Source organism: Branchiostoma floridae, chromosome 12 (assembly GCF_000003815.2).
Source record: "Branchiostoma floridae strain S238N-H82 chromosome 12, Bfl_VNyyK, whole genome shotgun sequence".
Classification (NCBI taxonomy): domain Eukaryota; kingdom Metazoa; phylum Chordata; class Leptocardii; order Amphioxiformes; family Branchiostomatidae; genus Branchiostoma; species Branchiostoma floridae.
Genome location: NC_049990.1, coordinates 14,676,430 through 14,693,142, shown reverse-complemented (window position 1 = coordinate 14,693,142; position 16,713 = coordinate 14,676,430). Strand labels below are relative to the sequence as shown.

The following is a 16,713-nucleotide window of genomic DNA, read 5'->3' as shown; positions in this document are numbered from 1 at the left end:
TGAGAACGGGGACCCCGGTAACAAATCGTATCTTTTACTTTAAGACCACGGGAAACAGATGAATATGACCACGAAAAACAGAAGCGTTTGTTGTTCGGCGGCGGCAAGGTGGCGAATGGAATTCCACAGGAGGGCCTCATGGAGCGCTGATATCTTCGGCCGATCAAAAACAAAAGGGTTGTGCCTGGTTGTGCCGTAAACAACATGTGGTATGAGTAACAAACTGCCAAGAAGTTTCCACGTTGAAAGATATTCTCTAAACAAAATAAAAAAACTCTGGCGAAACAAGGTCACAGATGAAGACTAATTCCTACACAACAATACGCTGTAAAAATGCCAAAACTATAATGCCGTTAATATGGGACTCATATTTTATCTTGCCGAAACGTGATGTTGGCGGACTTTTTGAAGACCAAGGTCTCGGGCGGTTTGGGGTAAGATTTGGGCCCACGAGATTAAGGTTGGCAGTGTTACTCAACCCAAGCACACAGTCCCAAAATCCACCTGGTACGATTCACATCGTAACGCTCTCGGTTTATTTAGCTCTAGTCACTCTTAACAACTTGTGACGTATCTATTATACGCATAATACATGCTATCATTAGCAAAGTAGAGTACTCTACTCTCACCGAAATTGAGTCGCTTGTGCATGTTCACTGTCCAGTTGAAGCGCCGCGTCTAACTCGGCCGACCTTGTCCGCCGCGCCATCTCCGCCTGACTAGATAGTCAGTGATCGATCTTTATTGAGCAGCAAACTGACGCTATTCTGAGGGCTGCCATTGGTTGGAAAATGTACTTGTGCAGTTCCTATTTGTCAATGTTTACAGACTGACGTCAGCACGGTGACCAATCCCAAGACGATGTCCAGACGACGGCCAGGGACCGCCCGTTTTGTTTGTTTTAACTATCCAAGCGGGGACGATATAGTCACAGCATTCAAAACGGGGATTGAAATGTAACCAAAAAGGATCTATTTTACGATGGGTATATTGCAACCTAACAACGCTAAAAGCAATAGCAGCGAATCAGAACATTATAACCCGGAACTTTTTCATGCCTACCTTAAAAATTAGTACTAAGTTTTAACGGCTACAATGTTTCCTGTTTATTGACGAAGCGTAAAACAATAGATATATCTTGTACCGTCTTCTCTGAGGTGCGCTTATCGGGTAGTTTAGTTGATATTTTTGATCATGCATCATATACTGGGCGATGTTAAATTCAGTATCTCCGGTAACAGTCCTGGTTATATTGACCTCTTATTTTCTTTTTCCAAAATGTGACTAGACATTGCATCTCCGAGGTTTATACTACTCTAATTAGATACAAAAATAAAGGACTTTGCCCTTTCATCTTGTATGCAGATACACACCAACATGTGTTGTATCAATCACACACGAATATATTGCCATTTTAACAAAAAGAACTAGTCTATATTGTGACACGCTGTAACTATTGTGGGGAAATAAGATATACATAGTACATAGGTAGAATGATCTAGCAAGACCTCAAAATTAACCCAAACACGACTGCGTACTAGTTACCACTCGTACATTGCAATTGACCAGTATTTATTTTCTTTCTGAGTACCTATCGTAATCCACAATGTATGGGTTACATGAGTTATTACCTCGTAAGCTACCATTTCTTAAGCTGGCCCTATCTCCCTCCTATACAAGGGAAGAATGACACTTAAATACACAGACATGTCACTTGATGACAATGTTTTATTCACTTTAGAAGAACCAACATTCAATGCTATACCTGTGTCCGATTAAATGGTCATGTTTGAGAAATGGCTGTGTGTTGTCATATAAAAATATATTCTGTGTATAAAAATCACTATTATATAAACTTCTTTCCAGTGGGATCACAGGCAAAGTTTTTGATATAATCAAAGACCTGTACAACCGATCCGAAGCTAGCGTCAAAACTAGGGAAGGCCTTAGCGACAGTTTTCCTATTGAAATTGGTGTCCGACAAGGGTGCGTTCTAAGTCCCACATTATTCAACTTGTACATTAGCGATCTCATTGATAAACTCGATTCAGTAAACATAGATGCTCCTCTGTGAAAACACTCAAAATTGACCAGCTTATTTTATGCTGACGACATTGTCTTGTTATCTGAAACTCAAGAGGGACTGCAGAACGCAATTAACACTCTTGGCCAATATTGCCAAAAATGGAAATTAACAGTCAATCTAGCGAAAACAAAGATTATTGTATTCAACAAAAGGGGCCACTTATTTTCTAGCTTAAATTTCTCTTTATACAATAAAAGGATAGACATTGTTCCAACTTACTGTTACCTAGGTATTATGTTTACAGCAGGTTGCACATTTAGTACTGCTGTAAAGAATCTACAAAAGAAGGCCCTAAGAGCATTATTTAGTATTAGAAGTACATTAGGAGAATCTAGATCTTCTGTATCACTGCATTGCAAATTGTTTGACACATGTGTCCTACCTATTTTATTGTATGGATCTGAAGTCTGGTGTAGTAGCAAATTGGATGACAAATCCCCTTTAGAGTCCGTTCATCTGAAATTCTGTAAATACATCCTAGGTGTTCGAAGGAACGCCAGTAATTTTGCAAGTAGAGCGGAACTGGGGCGTTTCCCCTTGTGGATTGAAGCTCAATGCAGAATGTATAATTATTATTTTAGATTAGCCAACGAAGTGCACACAGATAGTCTTCAATATGAAGCTTACATGGTACAGCAGGAACTAGATAGTCGTAAAACATCCTGCTGGTTATCTGATGTAAGGAAACTCTTAGAGGAGTCCGGCTTTGCCTACCTGTATATAAACGGTCACTCTAACATACCCACTCATCTAAATCAACTAAAGCAAAGGTTGAAAGATATTTTCATCCAAAGATTCCATTCAGAACTACAAGCGATTGGACGAAAAGAAAACCAGGGAAACAAATTGAGGACGTACAAAACATTCAAAGAAACATATGAAAGAGAAACGTATCTTAGCATCTCAAGCTTTGAACATCGCAGAGCTATGTGTAGATTTCGCATAAGTGACCATCCGTTACATATAGAATCCGGCAGGCATAACCGCACTCCTTTAAATGATAGAACATGTAAATTCTGTGACCACTTGTATATCGAAGACGAGACACATTTTTTACTAGATTGTACATTATATGAATACGAAAGCCAATCCCTATACAATGCTATACGAATAGACAACAATTATAAGAAAATGTCAAGACAAGGCTTATTCAAGTACTTGATGTCATGCACGGACGGTCATGCTATTGACGCAATATGTGAATATGTCTCCATGTGTTTCAAAAAGAGAGAAGAACATGTTAGATGCAGCCATTAACGATTGTAACACATAGTGTCTTAGTTCCCTCTCCATTTAGCCTAGTTTAAAATCACTGTATAGCTTAGCCTAGTCTAAAACCATTGTATTAGTTAAGTTTCTTTTTTCTCTGCATCCATAAGACCACATGAGGTCCTTCTGTGCATTTAGTCCTCGGGCATGAATATGCAATAAAGATTATTATATAAAAAACAAACACTCAATGCTATACTTGTGTATATATAAATCTATTGTACAGTGGTCAAAGCTAACCTGTTCATTGTCGATAACATCTCTTTTTGTATGTCACCTGATATGCCCGGCGTGTGCTTAAACCTAAAATTTACGTCAGGTCTACGCGTGCGTATTATCCACATAGTCAGGCCACTCCCATGATCTATCTATTACCTGGGTCACGACATTCACCAGACCTGAACGGTATTGTCTATTGATAATGCCGGTACCACTTTGTATCGGTGGCATCTGCAACTGATTGGAGCAAGATGCCGCCGTGCAAATTAATGACGGGATCTTCTCTTTGTATCTAACTGAGAAGCTCAGTATGTGGCCCAGACGTGCCAGGCGCTGTCTGTATGCGTCTAGAACCCGTGTCCCCAGACGGTCAAACCACTCGCGCATTGTGCGAAGAGATATCTAGCAAGACCTCAAAATTAACCCAAACACGACTGCGTACTAGTTACCACTCGTACATTGCAATTGACCAGTATTTATTTTCTTTCTGAGTACCTATCGTAATCCACAATGTATGGGTTACATGAGTTATTACCTCGTAAGCTACCATTTCTTAAGCTGGCTCTATCTCACTCCTATACAAGGGAAGAATGACACTTAGATACACAGACATGTCACTTGATGACAATGTTTTATTCACTTTAGAAGAACCAACATTCAATGCTATACCTGTGTCCGATTAAATGGTCATGTTTGAGAAATGGCTGTGTGTTGTCATATAGAAATATATTCTGTGTATAAAAATCACTATAAAAAACAAACACTCAATGCTATACTTGTGTATATATAAATCTATTATACAGTGGTCAGCCTAACCTGTTTATTGTCGATAACATCTCTTTTTGTATGTCACCTGATATGCCCGGCGTGTGCTTAAACCTAAAATTTACGTCAGGTCTACGCGTGCGTATTATCAAGATTCTCAAACCCATTGCCGATAATAACAACAGCCTGGGTAACGACATTCACCAGACCTGAACGGTATTGTCTATTGATAATGCCGGTACCACTTTGTATCGGTGGCATCTGCAACTGATTGGAGCAAGATGCCGCCGTGCAAATTAATGACGGGATCTTCTCTTTGTATCTAACTGAGAAGCTCGGTATGTGGCCCAGACGTGCCAGGCGCTGTCTGTATGCGTCTAGAACCCGTGTCCCCAGACGGTCAAACCACTCGCGCATTGTGCGAAGAGATACGCAGGGTCACACCCTGAACCCCCCCCCCCCCTCACCCACTCTCGCATATAAGAAGACTCGAGTCGTGCGTAGGAGATTGTCCTAGATCCATTCCGTGTAGCAGATGATTTCATGTTGTGCAAGCAAGCATTTGTTGTGTCCGTTTTGGCGTAGAGGTTATCATTTTTCTATGTATTGATTCTCACCCCACAACCGCTGTCTAGCCCTCGGGAGGTGCTCAGAAAAAGTTGCGGCGGTCAATCTTAAGCTGGCTCTATCTCACTCCTATACAAGGGAAGAATGACACTTAAATACACAGACTTGTCTTATCCACTATCTAGTGAATAATCGAATAGTTTAGTTGATTTTTGTTTATCATGCAACAAATACTGAGTCATCTCAAATTAAAAACTTCCGTTAACAGTCCTGGTTTTACTGACCCCCTATTTTCGTGTTCCCAAATGTGTCTAAATGGGGATTGCTACTCTGAGGTATATACTGCTCGAATTAGATACAAAATAAAACACGTTTGTATCCACTCCGCCACATTTATCTTCTATTAAAACACATACCAACATGTCTTGTAACAACCACACACGAATGTATTGACATTTTAACAAAAAGAACTAGGGTATCCATTTGACACGCTGCAACTATAGGGGGAAAGAAATACATTGTGCATAGGTAGAATGATCTAGCAAAACCTCATGATTTGACCTAAACATGGCAAAAACGATTTAAGGTTCACAATTCACTCTGGCACTAACGTGAATGTTTAAGTTGAGTCGGTGGGGAAGGGGGTTGGTACAATTTGGCAAAGAAAAGCCACGGGGCATGACACCACATGAGCACGGTTTGGAGATTTTTAAAGCCGAAACCATGGAGGCAAAAAATCTGGTTGTGGTTCAAAGATGCCAGAGATCAGGGGAAGATGTTTGGCCAAATCTGCTGCAATTAGCTGTCACAGACAATGAATTACGACCAGGGCTGGGGCCAGAGGGTACGTATGAAATGTCAGAGTGGCCTTGACTGCACTGAAGGTGCACGGAACGAAGAGTAGAACAGATGGCAAAAATTATCGTGGTGATTCTCAGAATCCGGCGATGTGACAAATTTAGTCACTGTGTCAGATAGATAGTATGTCGACCAAACACCGAGAAAACCACGACAACGGAACTTTTATGCATTTTTCACGAAAATTCAAGACTACACAATTCATGTTAACTTTTACGCTAACAGTGATGGGGTTTTGTGCGCGTGAAAAGTTGCGCATGAAAAATCTGCGGGTGACAACATGCACATTCGCTTATTTCCCGGGGATTTGGAAAGTTTTTGTACTTTTACATTTAAGATATTTAAACAGAGCGCTCAAAATCTTTTGATAACCATTAGTGTTGATAATTAGCAGGGATTTTAACCCATGTCCTATCCGGTAACTTCCCTGGGTGGTGTCCCTGCAGACGTGTTAGACGTTCGCGTATACAAGAACGGGATCCCGTCTGTATTTTCCTGTTGCCGTTATATCAGAAGAAAACTAAATCACATCCAGTATTCAGAATATGTATAGACTGGCTGGCATCTCCCTATTGTATTCATCCGCTAAAAGAATTCGTCACCATGGTCTTGGGCGGCTACAGTGAGAACTTACTTTGGTATGCATTCGCTCGACACATCACATATCGCTATCAAAGGAAAAGGCCGGTGTCATAACGTTGAGAGATCTTTTGTCGGCCTAACATCAGAAGGCCATTTGTTTTGCATATAGATTAATCGCCATCGAGAGAACTGTTATACGACATGGTGTGAATTAATACCTCCCGCGAGGCATTCTACCACCCTCTTGTAAGACCACATTTGTAACAAGGAGGTTTTATCCTTGATTGTATAAATAGGTAACGGCGGAATTTTGATATCGCAACGTTGACCAAACACCCAACGAAAGCAGTAATGATTTCAGACTTCAACCCCCGTACACGCCCGACAACACGTAGAAACTAAGTTTTCTATGCTGATCTTAGAGATCAAATAAAAGCACTTAAAGAATTAACAAAAAGGAAAACAGCAAATCAACCTATGTTATTGAACATCTTTATTCATAACATGAACAAAGGAAATTCAGAAAGGAAAAGTCAGAAAACGAACAAGACAATAATAAAGAGTTTCTTGTAACAAGAAAATGTACGAACAGCATTATCTAGCTAGTTACATCAAATACATGAAAAATATAACCTCCTTGGTTACATCAAGCTAGGGAACAGGTTCTCAAGATAGTAAAGAAAAACTTTAGAATGTAGAGATGCTACATAAAAACATGCGCGTTAAATTGATAAAGATGAAGCAAACATTTGGTATACGATCAATACTTCCATAAAACTTTAAAAGAGAAACAAACTAAAATGGAGGAAGATGTGGTCTACCAGGAACGCGTCGAACTGGGAACAGGACAGCTCGTCAGGACGGTTACTCCAGCAGGGTGAATGAAATGGGGGAGGGGGCAGCGACATTGGCTGGTCTGTCTGGCAGGAATTGGTCAGTATCAAAACTACAAAACAGTTCGGTAGAGAAGCCAATATGCTGCAGCAAAACGTCCGCCAGCTCGAGCTGGAACTCAGCTGGAACTCAGCTGGAACTCGGGCTGTGTACGGAACTCGCCTGTACATACTGTGAAAACGGCTGAACATACTCGAGAAATTGGCCTTCAAGAGATGCCACGTCCTACTCATTTGAGGTCAGGTTGGGAACTGGGATCAATCTGACCACCTTGATCTGACATACACCCAAAAAACAATGGCATTGTGGTGCAAAAAAGTGTTGTAAAACTTGACATGAATTTCACACAAGCCTCATGAGGAAAGGTGTGAGGCGCCATCACCAGGGTCATGAATGAGAAGGAGAAGAATGTAGCCTGTCTGTCCGCTTGCTAGGAAAACAAACTACATGTTTCTAGTGACTAAAAAGTGTATTTTTGCTTCGGAAAGATGGCCGTTCTAAGTCAGTTAGATCCTGGGAGTGGCCTGACTATGTGGATTTGGTACTGATCCGCCCTCCCATGATCTAACTATTACATGAGTCTCCGTGAGGTGAAGATCTCATTATGCCTCCAGGTGTGGTTGTACCTATTATTTTAGACGTAATTTTCATGTCTAACAAATGAGCGCTCGAAATCATCACTGAAAGTTGAGAAAGAACAAACAAGGCATATAGCCTCAAGTGGGAAGTAACAGAACATATCACGAGACAGATACTGTAAATGTTTTTAAGTTCGCGGGGATTTAATTTCGCGGTAGCGGGAAAAAGGACTTTTCGCGGTGGATTTAAGTTCGCGGTAACACCATAGACTGCAATCTAATATCATTATAGAAAAATGTTCGCGGTGTTTTTAAATTCGCGGTGAAATGGTCACCGCGGAAACCGCGAACATTAATCCACCGCGAACATTTCTGCATTTACAGTACATTTTAATATACAAAGAAGGTTTCTTGTTGATACAAACGTCCGGTGAGAGACAATAGAGGTACGCCTGCGAATGTGGTGAACTTTCATCAAATTGCACTATTTTGGTTTTTCGTCTGCTTTCATTGTATGTGACCCCGGCGGTAGAAAGACTCGACTGTCCCGAAGTTAGCCTGGCCAATCCACGGTAGACTGGATTCCAGGTTACTTTTGTACCAGCTCGATCTTCATGGATTGCAGCGCCATGACCTTAACTGTACATGTTATTTGCTTTTGAATGTATATTCCATTACATTATTTTGTCGTACCCAACAGAAACATACTTTCTAAAGATACTTTACTGCACCTTAAGGTGTTTGATACAAACTGCCCCAAGTGCATAGTAAACATGAACACACTCTCCATGCGTTGTCGACTCACAGTATCTTTGGTTTGGAATGCGGTAGTCACCCTTTGAGTCGGTGTGACAAATCCCGGGCCTGTCATGCTCACGACTGTCTACACATACACGACTTATTAGCCCCAGGCAGGACTGAGTCCGGCATGTTATGACAAATTTTCCCCTTTTTCCTTTTATTTCTATGTTGTAGGACCATTCGGTGCAAGCCGGGCTAAGAAAGCTACGAGAGGTGTGCCTCGATCACAACATTCATGTATATCCCTTAAAAAAGTTAAAGATGAGTCGCGCCCTGGACCGCCTGATCAAGGCAGGCACGCAGGCGAAACCCAACAAAAACATACTGTATTGTCCAAATATTACGTAGTATAGCTTAAAGATACCTTTCTGCACCTTAGGGTGTTTGATACAGGGGGGGTTTAGCGTTTCTGTGTTTGTTCAGATCAGAATAAATGCGTTACTGATAACCAAAGGCATCCATGAGGGAGGGCCTCGAGGAATAAGTACCACATAATCGCCCCCCCCCCCCTTCACGGAGATGTAAACAAACCGCCACTGATCATTAGAACAGAACCACTCACACTCACAGAACAGAGCAGAACCATCGCGACGATAATCACGCTTACCCAAAAGGATGACATGTCTCTTCCTCCTCCTGACATCCTCCATGCCCCATCTCATGTTCTCCCTGGAGCGCCCAGCTTCCGATAAGGGCCCCGGCCACCCACGTTACCAAGCGGCAAGCGGGGAAATGGCACCCCGGCCCGTGGCCGGCATGGGCCCGACGAACACGTGTCCCGGAAGTAGGAAGTAACCCTTCAGATTGACGTAAACCCGACGTAAACCCGACCTCACTATCCTTCTGGGCCTCCAAAACGTTCATCGCTAGGTCGCTGCACGAAAACGTGGACGTATGGGAAAAAAGCTAGCACAATTCTTGGGACAAGGGCCCGGAAGTCCTTTTTTTGGATAAAGAATAAAGTTCGGGATAAGAAATCCTTCGCCCCGTTTGAGGGTAGCTTTAGAGGGCAGACGTAAAAGCCTCCCCCACCCAAATTTTTTTTCCAGATTGCCCGAAACTGCGACAGGCAGGACTCTCGTCTAGATCACAAACCACCAGGGCACACAGGTCGTCATGTACACTGAGTAGCACGGAACAAAACTAAGTCGGCATGAAGAGTGGCTTCTGTATCATGATCATGCCCTACTTCCACGGGGAGTATTCCAAAATAGGAAAATCCCGACGAAGGAGTGTCCATTTGCGTTTTAATCACAGTTAGCACGTTTCAAGATCCATACCCTGGGAGCCAGACAGGACCGGGTAGCTAACGAGTTTAGTACGGGGAACCAAGCCAGTCAGCCCGCCGATCTCACATTAGCGCTCCGGTGGAGTTTAACCCGAAGGAGTTATCGCTACCCTTTTCGGTGAAAGGGCAGGTGGACCTTACAAAGTTCCAGCCTCAAAGTTCTGTTGTCATTTTGAAAATTAGCTCAATACACCTTTGAGCCATATCTAGTCCCTGATTCGCTACTACAATAGCCTGCTGACCAACTGTGGTGTGTTGTAGCTGGCTACCTGGGGTGGTTATCAATCCTAGGTTCTCCTCTCTCTGACCAAGGGCATTGGAGACATTCTACAGTCATCCTGCCAGACCCCTGCACGATAGATACTGAGATCGGGCTGCGGTGTTGTAACCAGGCTCGATCCTGTCTGGCCCCCAGGGAAAAAGATCCACGAAACGCACATATCTTTGACCCGCATTTCAACTGAACCGAGAAGTTTTTACCCGCAAGTACCAACCTACCGTAACTTGGTTGTATCTTTCTATCTCCCTGTATGCCACAGAAGGTCGTTTAGCTCTTGAACTTTGAGCAGATGTTATAGAATGGCTTATTCATATACCTACTTCAACATTGCAGCATTGGCCAGATGCCTTGATTCCATGGAACCGCTGCCATAAAATGGATTACGCGAAATCCAACACTCATCTGGCCAGGCGCAGATTATTGCAAAATATCAATGTAACATGTAGCATGTTTGAAATAATCTTTCTAATTTTAACGTCGTTTAATTGTATTGATATTTCTTCATGATAATACTTAACTTGTGTATCAACAACATCATACTACACAGCACATTAAGCCAACGTATCGCGACACTACGACACTAGCACATGCAGTCCGGAACATCATCATGACTTACCAAGCATACAATTCCTCAATTATCTCTATCAGGATACAATACAATACGTTACAAAAAAGTCAAACAATATTACCGTCGCCATGGCAATGCTTTTTCATTGCCACACTTTTTGAACTTGACCTTTCTTCCAACAAGCGCTACTAAAATACTAAATATCATGAAGATCCATCAAAAACTTCTCAAGTTATTCTACTGCCTGCATATAGGCCAACACCAAAGCCACTAGGGCATAACTGAAAACATAATTGTCTTGGCGAAGGTAATTAAGATTTTTTTTCTTTCTATTTACAGACGAGGACAATGTGGCACTGCACTCAAGTTTTTTGTAACTTATATTAACAGTGCCACATGCACGGTACAGACAGAAGGTACCCATTTTTACACCTGGATGGAGTGAGGAAGGTCGTGTAAAGTGCCTTTCCCAAGGGCACAACGTCGGGTGGGGCATGGTGGGGATTCAGAACCTCTAGGTTCCGAGCCGAACGCTCTACCAGTTACGCCACGCCTGACGCCACAAATTCGGTAATTAAGATTTAATCTTGCCTAGACACATTTTCAGTTTAGTTGTCACCAGGAATGGTCTTCTGTACGTCGGCGATCTTGCACGGGCTGTTGTAACTGCCGCACTGGTAGCTTCCGTTCTGGGCTGGCTTCAGGCAGATGAAGCAGAACATCTGGCTATACGTCGTACAGGTCTGGAAGGGGGGGGGGGGGGGGGAAGGCACATCAGACAATTAGATATGTATGAACGATGAAGGGATGTTGAAGAACATTAAACGTTGTCCCTGAACGTCGACAGGACGATAAAAATGTCCCAACCTGAACGTCTGAGGGAAAAATCTATTGTTTCAGAAGTAACTGACAGAAGCTAGAGGGCTCGAAATCCACACAACACCCATCTGAAAATACATCATGTTCCAAATAAAAAAATCTGATCCGAAGCTCTGTAGTACCGAAATGAACCGCTAAGAGTCACTTTGTAGCGGTAACCAAGACCTACCAGTGTACTAACAGTCATGAAATTACGATTATACATGTTCATGACGCACCAGACCAAAAACAAACACACCAAAGCTAAGGGCAAAATCCGCCGTACTTGCAACTGCGTGCTGCCTAAAACGTGGGCAATCTTTTTGGACCCCAAAGCGGTAAGTACCACCTCCGTACGAAATCCTACGGAATCAAACGGATTTGGGAGCACGCAGACACGCAGTAGCTAAGAGCATGAATAACTTTCTTTGCCTTCCCGCTGCGGATTCACCCTCCGCACGAGCCTGTACGGGCGACGCTTGTGCCTCGTACAGCGAGTAGAGTTAGTCCCTGCTCTTGCCAGTTCTTCCCCACTTTTTCAGAAAAGATAAACGTGGCGGACATGGCCTCCCAAAAAAAAGCACATACACCGGGTTGTTCCCTTAGCATAAAGCAAAGGGCATAACCCAAAGTACGTGCAATTTGTCCGTACGTTTTTGGGGAGGCCACATCCGCCACGTATTTCTGAAAACATTCAGGCTGTACAGGGCAGGCGCGTCCCCCGTACTGGCACGCACGGGGGGCGAATCCGCAGCCGATGGCACACAAAGTTTTGCCTGCACGTAAAGTTCTACGGCGTGTCTGCGTGCTCCAAAATCCGTTGGATTCCCAACGAGTTCGTACGGAGGCAGTACTTACCACTTACGGATCCAAAAGATTGCCCACGTTTTGGCACGTAGACAGCACGTATTTGCACGTACGGCGGGTTGTGCCCTTAGCTTTTGATATCAGACTTTAACCATGTGAAAACATAATCAACGGAAGTACCATGTGCTTGCAGGCCTCCTCATGCTCGATGAGCATGCCACACTTCAGGCAAGCTCTGATGGAGGGACAGCCTACCACCTTCACGATGGTTTTCTTCTCGCAGTCGCGGAGTATCTTCAGGCGCGGGTCTTCCCCGCTGCAGTCGTCGTTGCCGCACTGCTCAGCACCGCCCCCTACCCACTTGCGCAGGCAATGCCAGCAGAAGTGGTACTCCACGCCGTCAGAAGCCGAGCAGAAGGGACACACCACACGCTTATCCTTGTTGCTTCGCTCACAGTAGGAGCGACACTTGGGACACTCCTGAATGCCCATACCCTTGAGGAGGTAGTTGTCGGAGATCTGGGTCTCGAACTGCTTCTTCTCATCTTCTGTAAGAACGGCGATGCGACGGACTTCAGAATAGTGCCATTCTTTGCGACAACGCTTCCCACTTGGGCTTACGTAAGGACACTTGAAGACGTATTTTCCTTCGCTGTGAAAATTAAAATAATAATCTGTCCGTTATAATACACAATAAATGTATTTCATAAAAACACTGCAGGGCTTACAGCACCTCCTGACGTCTTAGATACCCAGTAGGTGTCCGCCATCTTGTATCCACGACCTTGAATTGTCATAAATACATTTTTTTCAGAAAATGATCACAAAGCATAACAGAAATAGAATAAAGATGTTCATTTCATCTTTTTTGATGAAAGGATGATAGGTAGCTACAAATTCTAATCGATAATAAACTAGTTTTTGTTGATCTAGTCTTGTGGTCCGCCATCTTGAATTTTGGCCAATGGCGTCATCAACTTAGCATAATTTATTCATTTTGAATTATGTTATATATTCTAGATAGCATAAGACTGTATCTATGTAATAGAATAGCAGTCATATACCAAATAAGCATGGAAAATGTATTATTAGAATAGAAATTAGCGATTTTCGTAAAGAAAAAATGCCTGTCAACAAATGCTTGCCATGGCAACATCGAAAAATGGAAAATTTTTAAACCTCGTGAAATTGTTGCTAACTAAATGTTGAGAAAACTCAGTAAATTTGGTAGCTCTAGCAAATGCCTTTCCGGCGTTATACGACATAACAGCCCTACCCCCCCGGTCTGAATAGGGTTAATCTCAAAAGCTGAGTATAACGTTATATGAGAAACATGTACCTCAAAAGACTTTCGCCATAGGTGGTGAGTGACCCCGGAGTGATGGCGTGGCCACAAGACATCTTGGCTCGGGGGATGCTAGGGTCATCCTCCCAACTGATCATATCAGGAGCCTCGGTGGTCTCGACGTCGTCGTCCAATTGCTTAGGTGGAGGAGAGGTGCCGCTGCCTCCCCTCAGACGAAGCACGACGAAGAGGGTGGAGTTGTTTTGTATTTTGTAGTCGGTCAGGTGTTTTCCCTGACCATACTCAAGCTGTTTGCCTGCGAATATGACGCGCTGAGTCGTCGGCGGGATCTTATTCTTCTCACTAATCTTGTCAATAAGTTCGTCCACTGTGGCGTCCTTAAAATGTACAGATGATATGATTATTGGCAGGAGTAACTTATTTGGTCTCCGTTAGTGAGAATATTTATAAGCCTAGTTGGTAGTTGGATGAGATCTTGCACAAGGTGTGTAGAAAGTCCATTTTATGGAAGTTTTGTTTTGGGTCCGAATGATACATTAAGAACCACCGGATGGATTTGCAATTTTTTTTTGGTAGATGGCTTATCATGTCACTGGAGATCGATTTTTGGCTCTTTGTCAGTTAAACTTGGTGCTGCAGTAACATTTCTTTAATATATTATATAGATATGCAAATGTGGACGACATTTTAATAGAGTTTAAAAAAACGCTGGTAATATTTCATGGGAATATGAGACCTCCAAACTCATGCTTATAATATATCTATTACTGTTCCTCTTGACTTAAGTTACAATTATTTCGTATGAAATGATATTACTGTTATTCAACACTAATCATTTAACTAATCTAGATACATGTATATGTTCCTTCCTAATAAATGACATAAATCAAACTCTGTTCTAGACAATTTATATTCATCGCAGCCAAAGCGTTAGTTTCGTATGTATGGGTTTCCGCTTTCTTTCTTCATCAAGGTAAATAGAAAGCATTGCATCATGGACTTCCCCGGACGGTGCGATTGTTTCAAAAGGGGTGATAGATGTAATACAAATGCACATCGAACTGAGATTTGAATCATGTTCCTTGGGGCGTCGAGTTTAAACAGATAGTTTTTCGCGCGGGGCAACACGGTATTCTAATGAAAGTGACCAGCTGTCTTGACAATGAGTCACAGCGAGAAACAGTACCCTTATTAAGTATGCGAACTTTCGAACACAAAACGCTACCGTGCCACCTGAGAAAAAAAACTTCTGTTGTTTCTCTGTCTGCCCAACAGCTACATGCATCTACCACAGACTCTAATATGGTGGCCGTGTCATCTTCAGGTCCAATGCAGTACCATAAAAAGCCGATAGGAGGCCATAAATGCAACCATTTTGAGGTAGCATCAAGTAATACCGAATGTTAATACTAGTACCATATCTCTGATAAGTCCACCATAACCTCAACAGCAGGCTCTCAGCCGGCGGTACCAACAACCCAGTACAAAAAGAAATGGCCAGCAATAGTGCATTTTGAGCCAAAAAAGGCCTAGTGAGACTGATACATGCGAAGGCTGTGATTGCAGACGGATGGACGAAAACTCACAGTCATACACACCAACGCTACCCATCTTCTGGCGAAAGTATTATAAACGGGACCTATTTTACATACCTGGTGGATATCCACAAGGATTGACTTTCCATTTATCCCCTTGACAAAAAGCTGCCACATGCGTCCCATCTTTGCAGGAAAACGGGAAGGAGAATTCGAACCGAGTTCGCAAATTGGAAAGCTGTGAAATTCCCACTATACATTTTTATTGTCTGTCGGATATGAAGGGACTCTCCGTCATACAAGTCGAAACAAGACGATACCATTCTATGGAAGGTGGTTGGGCAGATTTGGCTTGATATTGATGCAAATTACATTTTACATTACAAGGCAAGTGACTTCCGTTGTTGCCACGGTATACTTGTAAATGACACATGCTTTGGCCAGCAGAATAAGTGGTAATTTGTTCGTTATACATGTATAACCATATTACGAAAGGTAAAAAGGGAAAACATCCCTAAGGCACCTAAATGGCACAGTCGAAGCCCGAAGGTGAAACCTTCCGATTTTCCCGCTTTCTTTCGTCACCAAAGAAAACACATAACATTGCATCATGGACTTCCCCGGACGGTACCACTCTTTAAAAAAGGGGTGGTACGCAAGAATGTACTTCAGATGAACATAGAACTGCGCTTTCAAACGTGTGTGTTGAACCGTCGAATTAATAAATGCAGTTTATTACATGATAAAAAAAAACGGCTGTTTGAATAGAACGGGAACACATAACGTTTTCACCCACAATGGCGCATACCCTCCCCCTCTTCATGAAAAATGAGTCACCGCGGAATAAAAACAACCTGACGGGGATTACCAACTATGGTTCAGTACCATCCCACGCTGTGGCGTGCCCCTATTCCTATTCAGTAGGTGCTGTTGGGTCTTTAATATGTGTGGGGTGTGGCTCTCCCTAAACGCAGGACCTAGTTAATAAGGGATTTCCTTAATACATATTCTCAATTTCACCTGAGGGATGTAAGGAGAGTGCTTAGCCTTTTCCCAATGGCACAAGATCAGTTTTGTGACAGTGTAGCGAGGATAACTAGAGCCCTATACCCTTAATACTGAATCACCCCTTATTAGAGCCCTTCCCCGTCAATAACTATTGAATCTTCCCTGTGACGGCCGCACACTGTTAGGGTGGTAGCGCGTCTCTGTGACGTCAAGATGTCAACAATGACGTCAGGATGCCACGTGGGCGCCGCTCTTCTAACCAATCGCTGTTTCCATTTGGCATTATGTAAAATCTCTGATGGAAAGTTGCTCTTTAATACCCAAGAAGCCCGGGTATCTTTGGCAGTCGGGAGTAGTCGGCATTCGGATTTGGAAAAGAGTATCTTGGGGAATCGATCTCGGCTTCCTTGAGGGGTGGCCGGTCGGCGGTCGGTTTCTCGGGCT

General features: G+C 43.0%; 1 protein-coding gene across 1 annotated transcript; it reads right to left on the bottom strand.

Moving 5' to 3' along the window:
- Positions 1-11,273: 11,273 nt before the first annotated feature.
- Positions 11,274-15,526, bottom strand: LOC118427031 (uncharacterized protein DDB_G0292642-like). The gene is made up of 4 exons (XM_035836669.1): positions 15,379-15,526; positions 13,760-14,103; positions 12,601-13,072; positions 11,274-11,498 (listed from the first exon to the last, which is right to left on the bottom strand). The coding sequence occupies exons 1-4, from the start codon at positions 15,445-15,447 to the stop codon at positions 11,364-11,366; spliced, it is 1,020 nt and encodes a 339-aa protein (XP_035692562.1). The 5' UTR covers positions 15,448-15,526; the 3' UTR covers positions 11,274-11,363.
- Positions 15,527-16,713: the final 1,187 nt, after the last annotated feature.

What these genes read in the sequence shown, in the direction of transcription:
- LOC118427031 (XM_035836669.1), bottom strand. Translation starts at nt 15,447, where the DNA reads ATGGGACGCATGTGGCAGCTTTTTGTCAAGGGGATAAATGGAAAGTCA. An exon ending in TCCTTGTGGATATCCACCAG is followed by an intron (nt 14,104 to 15,378) that starts GTATGTAAAATA and finishes GTACATTTTAAG; the next exon opens with GACGCCACAGTGGACGAACT. An exon ending in AGGAGGCCTGCAAGCACATG is followed by an intron (nt 11,499 to 12,600) that starts GTACTTCCGTTG and finishes CCCCCCTTCCAG; the next exon opens with ACCTGTACGACGTATAGCCA.